Here is a 16,802-nt window from a genome sequence, read left to right on the forward strand (position 1 = left end):
ATAAAATCGAGAACAATACTGGCAAACAATGTCGATCAGCAGTGGAAAATATTTAAAATGGTGTTCAACAGAGTCTATAAAAATTCCATTAAAAGAAATGAGCAAACAACACTAATGAAACACCATGGATGAACAAAGATGTAGGCAAAAATTTAAGGTAAATAAAGGGACGCACGCTAAGTACGTGAGTGGCAGGGAAAAGCATCACGGGGGAGAATACAAAGAGTTCAGGAGAGATGTCAAAAAACATTAAGGCAAAGATGAACTATAAAATTGTTACCAATGAGCATTAAACAGTTAATATTTTACAGGCATATAATTGAAAAAGAGATAAGTCAGGCTGAGAGTAGGGTCACTAAGGGATGGCCAGGATAAAAATGCAGACAACAATAGCAACTAGGCAGAAATATTAATTAAATTGCTTCAACAGTTACCAGGGAGATGGAACAGGTGGACATGACATCAGGAGGTGAAATTAGAAATGATGTAACTGTTTAAAATATTAAAAATAATTTAACTCGGGATGAAACCTTGGTCAGGGCAGATTTCATCTGCATGTTTAAACAAAAACTAGGGAAGGGATAGTAGGGGTACTATTATGCAAATCTAATTTATTAGGAAAAGGTGTAATAATATTTAAAGTATATTGATTTGGAGATGCCGGCGTTGGACTGGGGTAAACACAGTAAGAAGTCTCACAACACCAGGTTACAAGTCCAACAGGTTTATTTGGTAGCAAAAGCCACTAGCTTTTGGAGCGCTCGCTGCTCCTTCGTCAGGTGACGAAGGAGCAGCGAGTGCTCCGAAAGCTAGTGGCTTTCGCTACCAAATAAACCTGTTGGACTTGTAACCTGGTGTTGTGAGACTTCTTACTAAAGTATATTGACCAGGATAAATGGCTGGGGCTGCGACAGGACCTCAATGTTTCTTCTCTTTCTGACATATCAGTTGGCCAATGGAGGCTAGCCTCTGGGTGATTATGTAACAGACTATGACAGCTTGGGAATCTTGTGGATGGTTCCTGGAAGTCGGAAGTTGGGGGAGCTGGAGATTAGGGCTTGAGGTTGGCAAACTAGTGACTATTGCTCATGCAGGATGTCTGCAATCAATAGGCTGTATGTCAAAGACTTTCTTGAGGAGTGGGGAAATGCTCTCTTTCCCCCCTAGTTCACAAGGAGTACTATAAAAAGCACTTACCTTTTTGAGCCAGAAACTGCTTCCTAACTTTCACTGCACCCTGGAAAGACCCATAAGGAAATTGAATTTAAATCTGGCTCCTAATTGCACTAGGAGCCTGGTTTAAATGTTGAAGTGTCCCACCTCTCCATGATGAGGAACTTGCAAGCCACAAAATCCAATAACGTGAAAATGGCAGTTGGTGCACATGTGGTCACCATTGTACATTTTAACATTTTTAACCTTTCTCCCTCTATCATTGCCCTCATGAGGTTTGGGGGTGTTGTTAATATCAGGCTCTGTAGATCTCATGGGTAATGTTTTTAAACCTGTTTTCTGGATAACGACATCAAATAACTTACAGTAAATATGTTATGATGAGATTCTGTAATCTGTTCCTTTTAATATCCAAACAGTATCATACTTTGGTTGAATCTAAATTTTTGTAATGACTGAGGTATTCTAATTCAGATTACCTGAAAATAATTTACCACGTTCTGTCACCTTTGTTTATTGGTGAAGGTTGTTAGCAGATTAGGTGGTTAATTCTGTTTTAATTAAACTCCTAAGTCTGGAATAATTTAGTGTCATAAACCCCTATTTTATTCATGGATTTAGAATGCACAAGGTTTCGGTGTTTGCTTCTTGATGCTGAGTTCAGACATCCTGAACTGTTTCGAAAATTACATGAACCTGCTTTAAAACAGCCTAGTAATTATTTGTCAATAAAATGGAAAGTTTTATAGTTAAACCGTTATACTAAAATTACTGTAATGTGCTTGAGTAACTTGAGTTAGGAGCAGGAGTAGACCATTTAGCCCCTCAAGCTTGCTCTGCCATTCAATAAGGGTGGCACAGTGGTTAGCATTGCTGCCAGAAACTCTGGCCCGATTCCAGCCTTGGATGACTGTATGTGGAGTTTGCACGTTTTCCCCGTGTCTATGTGGGTTTCCTCCCACAATCCAAAGATGTGCAGGTTAGGTGGGTGAGCATGCTAAATTGCCCCTTAGAGTCTTAAGATGTGTAGGTAAGGGGGGGGGGAATTAGTGGAGTAATTGTGTGGCGCAATGGCGGTAGGGTGGGGAGTGGGCTAGGTAAGATGTTCTGTCAGAAAGTCAGTGCAGGCTTCACGGGCTGATGACGACCTTCTGCACTGTAGGGATTCTATGATTCCTGCCTACCACTGATGATCCTTTCACTCCCTCGTTGGTCAGGAATCTTTCTGCCTCTACCTTTGAAAATAGTCAACGACCTTGCTTTTGGGCAAGAGAGTTTCAAAGACTCGTGATGCTCAGTGGAAAAAAAATCTCTTCATCCCCATCTTAAATGAGAGATCCCTTATTTTTAAAAGTGTCCACAAGAGGAAACATCCTTTCGGCATCCACCTTGTCAAGTCGTCTTGATCTAATATTTCAATAAGATCGCCTTTCATTATTCTAAACTCCAATAGATACAGCCCCAGCTAGTTCAAACTTTCCTTATAAGATCACCACCCCCAAACCCAGGTATCAGTTGAGTAAACCTTCTCTGAACTGATTCTAATGCATTTATATCCTTTCTTAAATAAGGAGACCAAAACTGTACACAGTACTCCAGATGTGGTCTCACCAACGCCCTGTACAACTGTAGCAAAACATATGATGGAGCTCTGAAAATACAACAAGGTACAAATTGTTAATTTGATAAGTTTTTTTGGTTTAAAAAAAAAAATAGCTTGAGGGCTTACTATTTAAAGGCTTAATCATCCCAAAGAGTTTGTCTTCTGCTTTTGTGTGCCCTTTACAATGGTTATTCTCTGCTAACCACTACCAAAACCCCCCAGCTGTACCTGCTAAAAACTGGAGAATCTGATGGTTTAGGGGTGAGTATTCATGTGCACCTACCAATCACATAATGTAAAAATATACATTTGAAATTCTGACTCTAAATTTTCCTTTTATGCCCATTAGCTAAAAGTACTGTGAAGATTAAGTATTTAGCTTTAGAATAAAAGTTAGAGAACAAATGGAACACAGCCATCTGCCAGGAATTACTATTTCCCACAACCCTGCTAAAGATTGTAGCATTGTTTCATCACAAAATCTGCTCCCAAACCCCATCAGATTTGTGACTTTTTAAAGCAGCTGTCGTCATCGTGTATGAATTGCAATATCCCATAATATGATTAGAAGCTGAATAAATGTGTTTTAATTGATTTTATCGTGGCTTCAGAGTGTGATTGCTAAGCCAAAACGTTAAGGATACAAATCAACTTGTGAAATGAATGCACAAAATGACTTTCTCGCTTAGTGAATGAATGTACTCATCTGAGTAAATATTGGTTTAGTTTTATTTTACATTAAATGATATGCATGAAATTCAAGTAAGGATCCTTTCGAATGAGAGGTTTGACTAATCATTTGAGATTGATTTAAAGAACATTGGACACAATCAATCTTGCTCGGTATTACTCAAAAACATCTCTTAATGGAATACTTAATAACATTTGCATTAGATTAGTCTGCTAGTTAACCATTGGAAAATGTACACAACCATGACCTTCCAAAGTTTCACATATTTAACATTGCTGGGAGATTGTATTTCCAAATTCAACTTAATTATGACCAAAATTACCCAGAAGTGTAAAGGTTGCTAATAAGCATTTGTGCTTGATTGGTCTAGACCCATTTATTTCTCTGACAGCCACCTCATGCGAATCCCAGAAGTGCTGAATGTCAATATCTTCAGCTTCTTCCTATGCATCAAGTCAGTCAACCACATTGCATATTTTTAAGTTCTAAAAATGCCTACCTCTTCCCCCTACCTCCACTGGCATAAGACTCATTCTCCAACCGTAAATGTGTTGAACTTGCACCTAGAACCTCTACAGATTGCAACATATCAAATACCTACAAATGACTGTCCTCTCCAATAGCAAATCCATCACACTCATTACCTTTGTTCTTGAGCTGCACTTTCTTCCTACACCCGAACAAACTGACTTTGACTTCAAGTCCCTGCATGGCCTCATCCCACCCTGTGTAATTTCATACAACTTTGTATCCGTGGTATTCTCCAGATTTGCATGCCAGCTGACTCTTAAAGAAGAGAAGTCTTGCTACAGTTGTACAAGGACATTGCTGAGATCGTACCTAGAATACTGTGTGCATTTTTGGTCACCTCACTCTCCAGTTTGGAGAAGATTCGCTAGGCTGATTGCTGGTATGAAGGGGTTGTCTTATGAGGCAAATTGAGCAAGTTTAAATAAGAGATGGTCTTATTGAAGTATGTTAGATTCTGAGGGGGCTTGATAATGTAAATAATAGAATGTTTCCCTTTGTAGGTTAATCTAGAACAGTTTCAGAATAGTGGATTCCACTTGAAATGGAATTCCTTTTCTGGAAGGGTCATTAGTGCTTGGAATTCTCTGGAGTCCGAATAATTGAACATATTCAAGGATGAGTTCGATGGAGTAGGCAGGAAAGTGGAGTTAAGGCCACATCAGATCAGAGGAGGCAGTGGCATCGTGATATTGTCACTGTGGTAGTAATCCAGAGATCCATAATAATACACTGGGGACCTGAGTTTGAATCCCACCACAGCAGATTCAGTTTTTTTTAAAAACTGAAATTAAGAGAAAACAATTGTTAACTGTTGTAAAAAACTGATCTGGTTCGCAGATACCCTTTACGGAAGGAAGTCTGATGTACATGTGATTCCAGATCCATAGCAATGCAATTAGCTCTCAAATGCCCTCTGAAATGGGTAATTGGGGATGGGCAATAAATGCCTTCAATTCAGATTGCTGAGTTGTCAGGATTTTTGGAAGCACTTGGTAAACTTCCTTTTATTCCTTAGGGTGGTATGCATGATATTTCTCATGTTTTCTCCAGCAGGAATTAGACATAGGGATATGAAGAATTTTTGCCAATCATAACAATTGGGTCCATTATGTCAAGAATAAATATGTTTTCAAAAATTATCAACTGAAATATTGTGGTTGTCATAGCTCGTTTGGCATTAATCAAACGATTCATCTGTAATTTACAAAGATATTAGTTAGTAATCTCTTGCTCTTCAATCTTTTTCTCTGACTAACTATAAGGAATGCCAAGCTTGCAATCTTTGGCTCTTACCACAAGCTCTGCTGACTTTGCCATTGACACAATTGCCCCTCCCTGACCATTGCCTTTGGGCTGAACTGGAGAGTTCACAACTTCAGTGTCCTAGGTGACCTTGTATCTCCCCATTAACAAAAGCTGCTGGCTTCTGTGTCCATAAAATGCTCTGTGTCAGCACCTGAGTCCAACTGTTACTGAAACTCTGCCTGCCCTCAGACTTCCCAACTCACCCACTAAGACACTATCTTATCAAGTCCGATCCTTCACTGCCCATAAATACCAGCTTACCCAAGACCCTACCCAACTATCATTTATATTCTTCTTGATTTGCATTGGCTCCAGGTTACCCAAATCCACAGACTTAAAATCCTTACCTTTGTCTTTAACTTTTCTTTGACTTGTCACCTGATCTCTTCTGTGCAACATCTTAAAACGAACTTTGTTCCCCCACCTCCACTGAAGGTGCGGTGCAGTGGCATAGTGGTTAGCTTTGCTGCTTCACAGCACCAGGGACCCGGGTTCGATTCCCAGCTTGGGTCACTGTCTGTGTGGAGTCTGCATGTTCTCCCTGTGTCTGCGTGGGTTTCCTCCGAGTGCTCCAGTTTCCTCCCACAGTCTTTTAGACATGCTGTACCTTTGTGTACCTGAACAGGTGCCAGAGTGTGGCAACTGGGGATTATTGCAGTGTTAATGTAAGCCTATTTGTGACACTAATAAATAAACTTAACTCCCAATTCTTCGATTCTGTCATTGAGCATTAGTCACCAGCTGCCCCAACACCAACCTTGCTCCACCTTTGACTTTCATTCACTTAGGCTGATCTACTGCAGTTCTGTCCCTCAGCATCTTCATCCTGCAGCTTCCATCCTTTTGCGAATCTTCTGAAACTCAACTGTTCAACTAAGGTTTTGCTCACCTCTCCATATTTCTTCCACCTTTGGAGAAGGTTTCTATATACCTCATGCCTTGGAAATAGTTTGAAATGTTTGTGATAAAGGCACCATACAAATGCAAGTTGTTGTTGTTTTGGGAGTTATCAAAAAGAAAGTAAAGTCTTTGAAATTAAATCAAAATTGAGATTTCCTGCTGTATTTGATCAAAGGGATTAACTGAAGCATACAGCTGCAAATGGGCCTAATGACAGAAAAGGCTTAAACACCAACTGAAATTTACTTAATTTATCTCATGGAAACTGCGCGGCTCTAATGTAAAATATTCTTGCATTGTCCATGACGAAAGATATTTTGGTTCCATCATATTTGTTCACCAATCAGTTTTTCTGTTCTTGGTGTCTGCATCCATAATCTGTGATTGCAACTGCACTTAACCAATAAGAGGCCCAAGCAGAATCGTATCCGAGCAAGCTGAGAAAGAAAATTGGAATGTGCTGCGGCTACTTTTGCTTATTTAAAACACCTTGACTCAGAACAGCTAAGGAACATGTAAATGATGTCTGGTTTCTGACAGTTTGTCACGTATTGGTATACTGTGAAAAGTATTGTTTCTTGCGCGCTATATAGACAAAGCATACCATACATGGAGAAGGAAAGAGAGTGCAGAATGTAGTGTTAGTCATTGCCAGGGTGTAGAGAAAGATCAACTTAATGTGAGATAGGTCCATTCAAAAGTCTGATGGCAGCAGGGAAGAAACTGTTCTTGAGTCGTATAATGAGAAGAAAAGTATTATCATCTCCATTCAGCACTGATATTTTTTCCAAAGTATTAAATCAATTTTACGAAGATCAAGAAGCCATAGGCATGGGATCTTATGGATTCTTCTCCATCAGTCAACTGAGTATTTAGACATTTTGTTTTCCTCAAAATTAGGCAACACAAATTTTTAAGTCTGATTTTTTCATTGTTTCAACTTCTGTGCAATCCTTCCCCACACTCTAATTTTAAATGACAACCACCCTCATTATTTCTACAAGTCAAGTCAACACAGTTAATTTATATTTTTCTCAAATACTGCATGTCAGTTTCCAGAGTTATGCAGGAGCCTAACTGGAGGTTAATACATTTTTGAAATGGTAATTTCACCTTGAAAATAAAGGAAGATTTTTCTCTTGTAAATGTTCTCCCATGTCTCCTGGAAGCATTGACTTCCTGCAGGGCATGGCTCCTTATTGGATATGGTTTCATAGTTGCTCTTTCCACCTTATTGAATTGGCAGTTGCCTCTAAGTAACTAGGCTAATCAGTTGAAGGTATGTTATTAATGAGCCTGAACCAGTCTGCTCCTGACCCACATGCCTATCTCATCAATGGATAGATGGCCTTTGGCAATGACAACCTTGTTCTCTAACCCAGAGGTACTGATGCTAGATACAGTGCCATTTTGGTTGAGAATTCTGGGAAAGCAAAGGTTAAACCTGGGACCACCTTGAAGAATGACTCATCAATTCTCTGCCCTAACCAACTAAGTTATGAATGGAACCAGAAGGTGTTTTTTTTTAACATTTGGAGTTCCGGCCACTTGTGCCTGAGCAGCCATTGAATTTATGGTTCCATTCCATGCTGGATGTTTCTCTCAATTTTGCATGTACAAGATTTAATATAGAATTCTTATGTTTGCAAAACCTTTTAGTCAACCGCTATTAATAAGGTAAGATTGACAAACCTTTTTTGAGTAATTGCTGGGTTATACTGTGGTAAGATTTCAAAGTAAGTGATGTACTGATTTCTTTTAAACCCGAGTACTGTTTGTAATGGTCACTTTTTTAATTACAGGATTTTGTCTACCATTTTATTGCCTTTGTATTCTACTTTGGGGCATCAGTCCTTGAAGCTGCAGCAACAGCTGGAGCTGCGGAACGCGAGTCCATCAATGCAACTGCCGTTATTTTTGTAACAGTTCTAGATTATCGGCAGTACAGTATAAATGTTGCTGCTACGGTAAGTTTTCTTTTCATGTTTAACGCAATACAATGTAGTGCTCATTTTTAAGAATTAATCTAAATATAAACTAACTTCAAAGAATATACAACATCTTGTGTTTTTCATGGGGAGTGTTTGGAGCATATCTAATATTTGACTACTGTTGAGATTCTTAAACATGGAGGTCCCTTTTTTAAAGTCACTTCAAGTTTGCCTATAAGACAATGCAACTGTAGCTGTTTGGAAACCCCTGAGATCTGTTTACTGATTGAACAGCAGAACCCAGTATGAAAAAATTCTCTGAACGGTTTTATATCTGTGATTAAGATATTGCTGAAAAAGCGACATCCTGTTGAAGCTTTTCACATTGTACTCATTGGGACAGATCAAGAACACCAATTACCAAAGAGAATAACATTTAATATCAAATGACTGGTCGATTACATCAAACGCATATCCCTTCAGCTGTTCGAAGTGAACAAAGTATGGGCCATACTCAACCTGCCTGTGCTTACAAAGCTCAGAACATATTGTCCAACATTTGATGTGATTAGAAGTGTTTTATTAAACAATCCTAATTGTGCTAAGGATTACACGAATAAGCACTTTAAGATTATCAGTCAGGTCCACAATGTGGCTCACTTGTGCATGCTGGAAACTATGTATATTTGCACCCATGCCCTGTCCATTGCAAACAAAAAGATCATGTCCATGCATTGCATGTATTCTACTAAACAAAAGTTTGAGACAGCTATTCCCTGGTTTGTTCCTCATGGTAATGCGTTGACCAATCAGAGTTGACTTGCCTGACTTTAATTTAGTCAGAAGCTTGGCAGTTAACTGTTCTCTGGTGCATTCTCCATGGCAACATTAGTAGCAATCAATCCATTTGCCAACCAATTAGTACACTTTCTCAAGCAGTATAAATTTTTGTTCCCTTTGAGATTTGGCATCCTTGTCTGTAAGTGTGATATCAACACTGTCTCTTTTTTTCAGCAATACTCTGCTACCAAGTGACTATTTGAGACTGATGTTGAAAGGAGGCTTTAACACAACTAATAGAATATTTAGTTGTCAGAATTATGAAGATATTTGAATGTTCTAATCAAATAATCCCTTGAATTGAAGATTAATTCTCTTTCTGATCCCATTTATCAAAATGATTGGGTTAATGTCTGATTTTTCAAGTACAGAATAGCTTTATAAATCTGCTCTCTCACTTGGTAAAACTCAACTCAATCCTAGATGCTGTACTCTTGTGTAATTTACTTGCATACAAATATTTTAAATGTTCAAGGAAGTATCACTTTCCAACAGGGCTGTAGATAGGGCTTTAAACTAAATAGTGGGGAGGAGATTCAGTTGTACGGAGAATTAGAAAATCAAAGGTAAAGGAGAGGGTACGAGTGCAGGTTAATGATGAGGACTTTCAACTAGTTAAAGGAGCCGAGGGCTCAGGAGAGGTTAGTAAAGTTTCCAGACCATGTAATAGAACAGAGTATAGAAGGTGGCAGGAATCTAACCTCCGGCAGAGTGAAAAAGGTGACGAGCATGAGAAGGGAGGTGGTCAACACAGTGCAAGGAGATGGTATGGGGGAGAATAACCAGTCTGTGACAGGAAGGGACAGAGCAGGCAAACAAAGGAATGCACTAACAAATCGGGTCCAGGTAAGAAAGACTAACATAAAGACACTTTACCTGAATGCACGTAGCATTCGAAACAAAGTGAATGAGTTGACGGCACAAATCAGTACAAATGGGTATGATCTAGTGGCCATTACAGAAACGTGGTTGCAGAGTGACCAGGACTGGAAACTAAATATCATGGGGTATCAGACAATTTGGAAGGATAGGCAGGAAGGAAAAGGAGGTAGGGTAGCTCTGTTAATTAAGGGTAACATCAGGGCGGTTGTGAGAGCCTATATCATCTCTAAGGAGCAAAATGTGGAATCAATGTGGGTGGAGATAAGGAATAGTAAGGGGGAAAAGTCACTGGTGGGCGTAGTCTATAAGCCCCCAAATAATAACTTCAAGGTGGGGCGGGCTATACACAAACAAATAACAGATGCATGTGAAAGTGGAACAGCAATAATCATGGGGGATTTTAACCTCCGTATTGATTGGTCAACTCCAGTCGGACACGGTGGACTTGAGGAAGAGTTCTTAGAATGCTGTCATGATAGTTTCCTCGAACAGTATGTTACAGAACCTACGAGGGAGCAAGCTATCTTGGATCTGGTCCTGTGTAATGAGACAGGTAAAATTAATGATCTCCTTGTGAGGGATCCTCTTGGAATGAGTGATCACAATATGGTTGAATTTCTAATACAGATGGAGGGTGAGAAAGTAGGGTCCCAAACCAGTGTCCTCTGCTTGAACAAGGGGGAATTACAATAGGATGAGGATGGAGTTGGCTAATGTAGACTGGGAACACAGACTAATTGGTAGGACAGTGGAGGATTTTTAAGGAGATTTTTCTCAGTACTCAGCAAAAATATATTCCAGTGAAAAAGAAGGAATGTAAGAAAAGCAATAACCAGCCATGGATAACTAAGGAAATAAAGGAGAGTATCAAATTTAAAAACCAATGCATACAGTGTCCAAAATTAGTGGGGAACTAGAAGATTGGGAGGGCTTTTAAAAAACAACAAAGAACTACTAAAAGCAATAAAGAAAGGAAAGATAGATTATGAAAGTAAACTAGCACAAAATATAAAAACTGATAGTAAATGTTTTTACAGATATATAAAACGGAAAAGAGTGGCTAAAGTAAATGTTGGTCCCTTAGGAGATGAGAAGGGGGATTTAATAATAGGAAATGAGGAAATGGCCGAGGCCTTAAACAAGTTTTTTGTGTCGGTCTTCACAGTGGAGGACACAAATAGCATACCAATAATTGGCGGTCATGAGACTGTAGGGGGTGAGGACCTTAAAACGATCACTATTACTAAAGAGGTAGTGCTGGGTAGGCTAATGGGACTAAAGGTAGACAAGTCCCCTGGTCCGGATGGAACGCATCCCAGGGTACCAAAAGAAACGGCAGAAGTAACAGCAAATGCATTAGTTGTAATTTATCAAAATTCACTGGACTCTGGGGAGGTGCCAGCTGATTGGAAAACAGCTAATGGAACACCACTGTTTAAAAAAGGAGGTAGACAAAAGGTAGGTAACTACAGGCCGCTTAACATCCGTAGTTGGGAAAATGCTGGAATCCATCGTTAAGGAAGAAATAGCAGGACACCTGGAAAAGAATGGTTCAATCAAGCAGACGCAGCATGGATTCATGAAGGGAAAGTCATGTTTGACTAATTTACTGGAATTATTTGAGGATATAACGAGTGCGGTTGACAGAGGGGAACCGGTGGATGTGGTGTATTTAGATTTCCAGAAGGCATTCGATAAGGTGCCTCAAAAGGTTGCTGCATAAGATAAAGGTACACGGAGTTGGGGGTAAAGTGTTAGCGTGGATTGAGGATTGGCTATCTAACAGAAAGCAGAGAGTCGGAATAAATGGGTGCTTTTCCGGTTGGCAATTAGTGACTAGTGGCGCAGGGATTGGTGCTGGGGCCTCAACTATTTACCATATACATAGATGATCTGGAGGAGGGGACTGAGTGTAGGGTAACAAAGTTTGCGGATGACACAAAGATGAGTGGGAAAGCAAATTGTGTGGAGGACACGGAGAGTCTGCAGAGAGATTTGGATCGGCTAAGTGAGTGGGCAAGGATCTGGCAGATGGAGTATAATGTTGGTAAGTGTGAGGTTATCCACTTTGGAAGGAATAATAGTAAAATGGACTATTATTTAAACAGTGAAAAATTACAACATGCTACTTTGCAGAGGGACCTGGGGGTCCTTGTGCATGAATCTCAAAAACTCAGTTTGCAGGTGCAGCAGGTAATCAAGAAGGCAAATGGAATGTTGGCCTTTATCGCGAGAGGGATGGAGTATAAAAGCAGGAAGGTCATGTTGCAACTGTACAGGGTACTGGTGAGGCTGCACCTAGAGTACTGTGTACAATTTTGGTCCCCTTATTTAAGAAAGAATATATTAGCTTTGGAGGGGGTACAGAGAAGGTTCACCAGGTTGATCCCGGAGATGAGGGGGTTAGCTTAGGAGAGATTGAGTAGACTGGGCCTGTACTCATTGGAGTTTAGAAGGTTGAGGGGAGATCTTAGAGACATATAAGATAATGAAAGGGCTCGACAGGGTAGAAGCAGCAAAGTTATTTCCACTTGCAATGGAAACAAGAACTAGGGGGCATAGCCTCAAAATACGGGGGAGTCAATTTAGAACAGAGTTGAGGAGGAACTTCTCCCAGAGGGTAGTGAATCTTTGGAATTCTCTGCCCAATGAAGCAGTAGAGGCTACCTCGTTATGTGTTTAAGTCACAGATTGATTTTTAACCATTAAGGGAATTAAGGGTTATGGGGAGCGGGTGGGTAAGTGGAACTGAACCCACTATCAGATCAGCCATGATCTTATTGAATGGCGGAGCAGGCTTGAGAGGCTAGATGGCCTACTCCTGCTCCTATTTCTTATGTTCTTATGTTCTAACAGGCCAGCATTTTTATTTAATTACAAAGCTTTTTCATGAAAACCATATCCAGGAAATCTGAACAAAGGCCCATTGAGTTGCAGCTTGGCACTTGTTTTCCAGTGCCACTCAGCTGTTAATGAACGAAAAGGTTATTTTAGCCTTTGGGTTGCAGGTAAAATTTGTATTTTGGGGACAGTCTGGTATTGCAAGTTTCAATTCTGTAAAAATATATTTTCCCAATACATTAAGCAGAGATTAACAGGTAGAACATAACCTCCAAAGGAATGAAAACAAATTGCAAATTTGCTATGATCAGTTTGCTGAGCTAGATGTTCTTTCAGTGTCTGCCCAGGTTTAGTACTGGCAGGTGAGTCTATGTGCCTTTTTTCTTCCACAAAAGTTGACTGTCTGCCCTGAATTTGGTAGTGTGATAGCAGAAGCCGGTTATGTAACAAAACTGTGAAGTGGTCATGATATCTTAAGCATGTGTAATTCTTTTAATCTTTTGGGTGTGGCAAATTGATGTAATTTGGTTTGTAAATTGCTTTATTCAGCTGTGGGTAGAATGTACATACTACTGAATGTAATAGTCAATTGGTACAATAAAAAAAAAAATTGTCCGCCAGCCAACTTTGATATAAAAACACAAAGTCCCTTTGACCACAAGAACCATTTGGTGCTTGAAACCTGGTGTTGCCGGTCAAACTTAGATGTCTTTGTTGATTCTTTTAAAAGTCTCCTTTCAAAGAATTTTGTCAATACCAGGAGACATCTAGCACCTTGAATGACCAGACGTAGTTAACAATTGGGTTATTATTTGGGACCTGTACAAAGTAACTGTCTATTTCAATCACTCTTCGTATCGATGTCTACCAGTATGGAACTATCTAAGAAAAATAATAGATTATGAAACAAAATTAATTCGTATCAAAATAAGAATTGGGAGCAGGTATAGGCCAATTGGCCCCATGAGCCTGCTTTGCCACATAACTAATTTGAATGTGGTCTCAACTCCTGTTTCCTGACTGCTCTTCCATAAGACTCCTTTGTCAATCACGAATCTGTCTAACTCGGCCTTGAACATCTGCAATTACCCAGCCTTCACTGCTCTGAGGAGGCGAACCATCATCTCTCTACCTAAATGGGAGACCTCATCTTTAAACTGTCTCCTCGTTCTAGTTTTGTCCATAAAACCTCTGCAGTCTCTCAATTTAATCAATCTTTTCTATTCTTCCTGCCAAAGTGGACAAGTTCACATTTCCCACATTATACAGCATCTGCCAAATGTTTGCTCACTTGCTTAACCTATCTATATCCATCTGTAGACTCCTTATGTCCTCTTGATAAATTGTTTTCTACCTATCTGCTGATTTAGCTGCTATACATTTGGTTCCTTCATCTAAGTCATTGATGTCGATACTCCACTAATCATATTCTGCCAACCTGAAAATGGCTATTTATCCTTACTTTACTTCCTGTTGGCTAACCAATACTATATCCATGCTAAAGTATCCCCCTACACCATGAACTCTTATTTTATGTGGTAACCTTTGCTTTTGTCCAAGCCTTTCTTGAGTAGTGACAGGATCCCAAGCCATGGCCAGTTTCAGCATTGTATGTAAATATCACAGTTTGGGCCAGAGCATTGAGCTATGGAAAGTGTGGATTTGGGTCGAAGGAGGGAGCAAGGCATCTCCCTCTCTGCTCTCTAATCCAACCTTATTGCTGGTTAAGGCTGTTGCTCCCACTTAATAGTTACCACTTAATGCATCGCATTGTGAGTAACAGCACTTGAATATTTTTGGTCACATCAAAAATTCCTGGCCACAACATAAAGCAGAAAGTCCCCTCCTAGTGAAGAGTGCATTTCAGTAAATATAGTGAAGACTATTCTTCCAAGGAGGAGAAATAGAAAGTGGAATTGGAAGGAAAGAACCTTGGGGTGGTATGGAGGCTGATAGAAGAAAGGGTGCCTCTGAATAAAGTATCATAGCAATGATCATAGAAACCCTACAGTGCAGAAAGAGGCCATTTGGCCCATCGAGTCTGCACTGACCACAATCCCACCCAGGCCCTATCCCCATATCCCCACACATTTACCCTACATATCTAACCTACACATTCCAGGACACTAAGGGGCAATTTAGCGTGGCCAATTAACCTAACCTGCACATCTTTGGACTGTGGGAGGAAACTGGAGCACCCGGAGGAAACCTACGCAGACATGGGGAGAATGTGCAAACTCCACACACAAAGTATGTGTGCCTTTGTAAAAGATTAATGGGCTGAAGTACTCTGAACGCAAGATGCAAATTGGACCCTGTAGAAAACGTATGCAAGGGATGAAGATCTGTCGATGAGTAAGAATTAGTTTTGTTTAACCTGGCAAGAAATAACTTGCTCATTTTGATAAAACTTCAGGTAACTTGTGAAGATGATAGGTCACACTGGTCTGTTGAATATAAACAAACTGAAATGTTTATTTTGCTTCCCTATCAAATGTGCAAAAAGTTCTAAAATTAATCAGAATGCACAACTGATCCCCAATTCCAGCATCAGCAATGAAATGGATAGCTTGAAACAGGTGAGGAGGATATGGTAAACCAGGACAGTGCATTTGAGACATTCTAGTATTGAACTTCAAACTCTCACTCCTATTGTCAGTGTTGCTCTTCAGCTGAATAGGAATATCATGAGGAACATGTTATGACCAGGATGAGAGGAGTGCACCTGTCAGTCTTGCAGCACAGAAAGATGCCCTGTGGCCCATTATGTCTGTGCAGGACAACAAACACCTTTTTAATTCCATTATCCAGCGCTTAGTCTGTAGCCTTGTATGCTATGGCTTTTTAAGTGCTCATCTAAATGCTTTTTAAATGTTAAGGGTTCCTGCCTCTACTACTCTTTCAGACAGTAAGTTCCAGATTCTGGCCACCCTCTGGTTGAAAATGTTTTTCCTCAAATCCTCCCCTGACAAAGCTGTGCTGGCTATCCTTGATTAACCCTTGCCTCTCCAAGTGGAGGTTGATTCTCAGATTTTTTTTTCCCCCATTAATTTCTCTATCCCTGATAGATTCAAATGGCTGTGTTTTTCCTACTTCTCCTCTTGAATAATGGTACCACGTTCGCTGTCCTCCAGTCCTCTGGCTTCTCCTGTTGTGGAAATGTGGCAGAGAAAATTTGAAAAATAGCATCGGAGCCCCTGCAATCTCCTCCCTTGCCTCACAAGGCAACCTAGGATATATCTCATCTCAGCCCGGGAATTTATCCACTTTTAAGCTTGCTAAAACTACCTTTCAGCTCCGCATACACTGCAACTTTGGTCCCTCATGGGCTCGATTCTTTCCCTGTTTACCCTTTTGTCCTCAATTATAACTTAAAACACCTTTAGGATTTTATTTCCTTTATTTTACCTGCCAGTGTTTTTTCATGCCTCCTCTTCCCCCTCATTTTTAAGTACCCCCTGCACTTTCTTTACACTAGGCAATTCACTGTTTGAATCTCCCTGTATCTGCCATAAACATCCCTTATTTTCCTCATTAAATCCTTTATATCCCTTGAAACCAGGTCTCTGAATCTTTTGGTTCCACCCTTACCTTTGCAAGGTAATGTTGGCCCTGTACAACTCCCACTGCTCTGATGTGCGTTTTCCTACAAGTTGCTGCTCCCAATCCACATTAGTCAGATCTTGTCTTAAAATCGGCCTTCCCCCCCCCCCCAATTAGCACCTTTTATTTCCACTCTCTTTTTCCATAACTTCTTTGAACCTTACCGAGTTATGGTCACTGTCACCAAGTGCACTCCCATTGACATTCTACCACCTGCCCAATTCAGTCCCTAAAATTAGGTCCCGTACCACCCCCTCTCTTGTAGACTTTTTACATGCCGGCTCTAAAAGTTCTTCTGGATGCACTTTAAGAATTCTGCTCCCTCTAAGTCTTTCATACTTTGCCTATTCCGATTAATATTGGGTAACCTGAAATCCCATTATGATTATTACCCTATTATTTTTACATTTGAAATTTGCCTACACATCTGCTCTTCTATCTCGTCCTGACAATTAGGGGTCTATAACACTCTGCCCTCTTTGTTTTTACCCTCCACCCATGT

At 40.1% G+C, this 16,802-nt stretch overlaps 1 protein-coding gene across 1 annotated transcript in view; it reads left to right on the plus strand.

The window, feature by feature from the left end:
- Nucleotides 1-16,802, plus strand: part of mal2 (mal, T cell differentiation protein 2) — a 43,306-nt gene that overhangs the window by 22,341 nt on the left and 4,163 nt on the right. The window contains exon 3 of the mRNA XM_078216494.1: nucleotides 8,006-8,170. Within this exon, the coding sequence (XP_078072620.1) occupies nucleotides 8,006-8,170 (165 nt within the window). The remainder of the gene's footprint in view (nucleotides 1-8,005; nucleotides 8,171-16,802) is intronic.

The sequence above is a fragment of the Mustelus asterias genome, chromosome 7 (genome assembly GCF_964213995.1).
Source record: "Mustelus asterias chromosome 7, sMusAst1.hap1.1, whole genome shotgun sequence".
In the NCBI taxonomy this organism is placed as follows: Eukaryota; Metazoa; Chordata; class Chondrichthyes; order Carcharhiniformes; family Triakidae; genus Mustelus; species Mustelus asterias.